General features: G+C 39.6%; 1 protein-coding gene across 1 annotated transcript; it reads left to right on the forward strand.

Annotated features, from left to right (window-relative positions):
* The first annotated feature begins 157 nt into the window (after positions 1–157).
* On the forward strand, positions 158–3,055 carry LOC119899816 (high mobility group protein B2-like). The gene is made up of 5 exons (XM_038714599.1): positions 158–284; positions 1,149–1,308; positions 1,666–1,814; positions 1,959–2,133; positions 2,316–3,055. The coding sequence occupies exons 2-5, from the start codon at positions 1,162–1,164 to the stop codon at positions 2,490–2,492; spliced, it is 648 nt and encodes a 215-aa protein (XP_038570527.1). The 5' UTR covers positions 158–284; positions 1,149–1,161; the 3' UTR covers positions 2,493–3,055.
* Positions 3,056–4,312: the final 1,257 nt, after the last annotated feature.

Below are 4,312 nucleotides of genomic sequence, written 5' to 3' on the forward strand. Positions count from 1 at the left end.
ACTTTTCGCGCCGTATGTTTAAAAGCCCGGTTCAACCAATCAGCGTGCGCGCGACGCGGTCAAACGTGATGTCTTGATCGGATATGCGGCGACCAATCGCAGCGGCGCGTCCGTCTTGTGACAGACGTTCAAATTTAAATGCGTGAATCTGGCCAATGAGCGGGGCGGATGGGAGGAGCTGTGGAAGCACTTGTAGTCAAGTTAGTTTGGCCTCACAGACGGTGACAAAACAGTTGCGCCTTCTTCCTTATTCAGTCGTTTACAACTTGTCTTGTTGAGAACAGGTAAGACTCCGCAGATTTTGCATTTGTTTTAAGCTAGATTTGTTTTCTGAAGTCAGCGTTGTATTATTTGGTGTTTTCGTGTGATGTTTAGGACGATAAAAAAATTTCGGATCCGTACATATTGATCGTTAACAACTAAAGCCTATTAGTGAATTAAGTCGTTTATATGTTAACGTCGGTGAAAATCACAATGTTGTCCGCAATGTTTATGGTTTGCGGTTAATCCAAACTTACAAGCGGTGAAGTTGTTGCTCTTTTTCTGTTGCTGTGTGTTTTTTTTAACGTTAGTGCGCAACATGCAGTTCAAACGCCATTTGGTTTGGTAGCTTAGCGTGCTACACGACGGTAGTTCCCAGATTTAAAAGATTGAATGAAATCGGAGTGGGGTTTACACCACCGGCACGGTTAGTTGCACTGTAATTAAAAAGCAGGGAGCAAACGTTAGTCAAGTGAAATAAAAGCAATAGCTATTAAGTGACTTTGTTGGTTAAGCTTTTGGCGCAGTTGAGTTTAGGCGGGAAGATACAAAATGGAGTCGCGTCTTTTTGTCCCAGAGAAGCAGAAATCCGATTAGAGCCTTAAAACACCCGTGAGCACCGGTTTGCCCTATTTGAGCTACAATAAACGTTACTGTAATCACCGTAACGTTACTCGAACAAATGCTTGGGTCGAGATTCATTTAGTTTTAGTTACACTTAGTTCACATTGTGTTAACTTTTGGGTTATTGTTCCGATAATACAAGCTAGAGATACGTTAGTGGAACTTAACGTTATAATGTTGACTTCTTGCCAATATCGATAAATCGGTCGGTTTTGTTACTCGCGTTTCATGGGTGTTTTTTAATTTTTTGCCATTGTTTCTAGATCAATCGCAGCCATGACAAAGGACCCAAATAAGCCAAGAGGAAAAACATCCTCCTATGCTTTCTTTGTTGCGACGTGCCGCGAGGAGCACAAAAAGAAACACCCTGGGACCAGTGTCAGCTTTTCAGAGTTTTCCAAGAAATGCTCTGAGAGATGGAGGGTGAGTTATGAATTATCAATTTCTTAAGACTTGTGTTTGACTGAAATGTATCTAGGCGTTGACTTGCAAAAATAAGAACCAAAAATAAATGTGGTGTGGGAGGTGGCATTTATAGTTGTGTAGCTGCTTTGATGTCCCACTTGTGCCCACTTCCTGCATGGTCATCTGCAGTTTCCTTTTAGTTGTAAATAAGTGGAAAGGGGGAAATTACTTAGGTCATTTTCATGTGCAAGTATCCATGCCTGCGTGTCTCAAAATGTCTATACTCCGTACAGAAGTAAAGTGTTTTGTTTTTTTGTTTTTTTAAGGAGAATCACAATCTTAAGGTAACTGAACTTATGTGTGTGTGATTTGTAGACCATGTCAGCCAAGGAGAAGGTGAAGTTCGAGGACTTGGCTAAGAACGACAAGGTCCGTTATGACAGAGAGATGAAAACATACGTGCCTCCTAAAGGTACCGCGAAGGGCAAGAAGAAGAAGGACCCCAACGCACCCAAAAGGCCACCGTAAGTCTTGGACCGTCATCACATCTCCCATGTCAGGGCTTTTAAAAATTAAAGACGACTTGTAGCAGTTTTTGTGCATGAAAACATTCTGGCGCATTCTGATATTAACCTTTTTTTTATATATATATCTTTTTTCCCTTCCAGTTCTGCATTCTTCGTGTTCTGCTCTGATCACCGTCCCAGGATCAAGGAGGAAAATCCCGGTATTTCCATTGGTGACATCGCCAAGAAGCTTGGCGAGTTGTGGTCTACACAGGGTCCCAAAGACAAGGCTCCCTATGAGGCCAAGGCTGCCAAACTGAAGGAAAAATATGAGAAGGTATGTTTTCTTGTGTAATTGCATGGTATCAGTATGGCCGAGTGACTTTACTTTAAGGATGCATCTTAAACTTTTCACTATATTCTGTTCAACATCAACTACAGTCATAATGTATCCATGGTTTTATAAAATATCTGACCGTGCTGCGTGGTATAAAGAGGTAAATCATTTTCCCTTTTTAGGATGTTGCTGCATACCGCGCTAAATCGGGTTCAGGGAAGGGTGATACTGGTAAGAAGGGTGGCCCAGGCCGGCCCGCTGCCAAGAAAGCGGCACCAGTTGACGACGACGATGACGACGATGATGACGACGACGATGAGGAGGAAGATGATGATGACGAGGATGATGATGATGACTAAGCGGTTTATATGTTAAAGGATGTGAATTTTGCAATGCATTGTTCAGCTTAACGTGTGTGTTTTGTTTTTGTGGATGATTCCAACAATATAGTCTGCTGTCCCTGTTGGTCTGCCTCTGTAGGATACCAGACCTGTATTCCTTTTTTCAAATTCAGGGATTTAGTTTTTATTTGTCACTTAGTCCCCTTATGAATTTTTTTTTTTATAATTTTTTTTCCTGCTGAACTGGGGTTTGTTACATCGAAGATCCTCGTTTTCTAATTGGGCAGCCAGATATGAATTTCCTGTGATAAGGACTGAAAATGCCTGTACAGGCAGTGGACAGCAGCAAATCAGTAAGGTGGTGTGTTTGGTTTTTTTGTTTTTTTTAAATAAAACTTAAACTTATTGTTTCTGGAAGCACTGCTTATGTTCGGTTTAGTAGTGCAGTTTCTTCACTGTCATTTTACTACCAGGGGTTGTCTGTAGTTTAATTAAAAATGTTGCCAGCCATTTTTAAATGTGGAACGTTGAAAGCTTTTCATGTAGAATGATTTTCTTTTGTAATAAAATTTTGTATATTATGTGTGTGTTTGGGGTCTTTAATAGTCTGAAGTTGGATATTAAGTTGAGAGGGAGGTATTGATTGGTTCATTAAAATAAATTATTCTATTTGAAGACAGTATGGTCTACAAATTTTTTAAGGTACAATATACTTGTAAAATGTTTAAGTATATTAAATAGGGTGCAACTAGACTGTCTGTCCACTCAAATGAGTGGGCTAACAAGTTCATGTAGTTGGTAAAGCTCGCTGTTTAAGCATCAATGGAGAAAATCCTTGACAGTGATTTTTATGAAATTACTTACGACAAACATGTTAATTTTGAAGATGTTAAGTCATTATGCCGTCTGCTTTGGTGCCAATCATCTCATGTCCATGCTTGGAGATTCTTGTAGGGTAAAGTTCATCTATATTTTAAGTACTTTAATTAGGGAGCGTGGTAGCTATAACTATGAACTGCCTTGTATTTACCCCCAGTAACAGTAGAATGATAAAGGGCTGGAAAGTCAAGAAGTTAGCGGTGGATAAAAAGTCATGTACTTAGTGGTTCATGGCCCAGTTTCACTAGATATCAGAAAAACTGTTGGTGGTTAATGGATCCAGCGGGGGGATCAAGTCATGTAGATTAGATATTTTATGTGTGTCTGCTTGTATTTGTGTTGTTTCTTTGGCCTATAACATACAAAGTATTTGTCCAATAGATTAGTATCATGTTATCTAAGTAGTCCACATTTATTTTATTTTGAGGTGTCTATTTTCTGTATATTTCTACTGCACTCCATTTCAGAGGGAAGCGATGCACTGGAATTATGAAAAAGTCATGTATTGCAGTAAAAAGTACAAGACCTGCCTCCTCCTTTCTTGTTTCAAGATTCAGACACTCTTTTACAAAAAAAAAATTTAAAGCATATTTAGTCAAACTGGAGATTGGTTGAAATATTCTGACAGTTTTGCAAAATGACAAATAGGACTTAATTTACAGAAAGAAATGTCTTCAAAAGACAGCTTCATGTTGCAGCTGTTTTTAACTTTCAACGTTTGTTTACAAGAAATCTCCATGGTGCCCTTTAAGTATATTGTGCTAATAATACTTTCGTGTTATTAGTTAAATAAAATTGACCATAAACCACCAAAAACGAGTGACCACGGCTGGATTCCTCTAATTTAATCCTACATCATGCTGGACAGAGGCAGGAGAGGAAGACTCAGCCTACCTGACACTCCGGACAGCCAATAGCTGACTAAAATGATCAATCCCGCGGACCAATCGCTGCCGCCT

This window comes from Micropterus salmoides, unplaced genomic scaffold, assembly GCF_014851395.1.
Source record: "Micropterus salmoides isolate LMB-PRFRI ecotype aquatic unplaced genomic scaffold, ASM1485139v1 Ms_hic_scaffold_12, whole genome shotgun sequence".
Taxonomy (NCBI): Eukaryota; Metazoa; Chordata; class Actinopteri; order Centrarchiformes; family Centrarchidae; genus Micropterus; species Micropterus salmoides.

Coding starts and splice junctions, on each gene's coding strand:
- LOC119899816 (XM_038714599.1), top strand. CDS start 1,162: ATGACAAAGGACCCAAATAAGCCAAGAGGAAAAACATCCTCCTATGCT. Junction 1,815..1,958: donor AACGCACCCAAAAGGCCACC/GTAAGTCTTGGA, acceptor TTTCCCTTCCAG/TTCTGCATTCTTCGTGTTCT. Junction 2,134..2,315: donor TGAAGGAAAAATATGAGAAG/GTATGTTTTCTT, acceptor TTCCCTTTTTAG/GATGTTGCTGCATACCGCGC.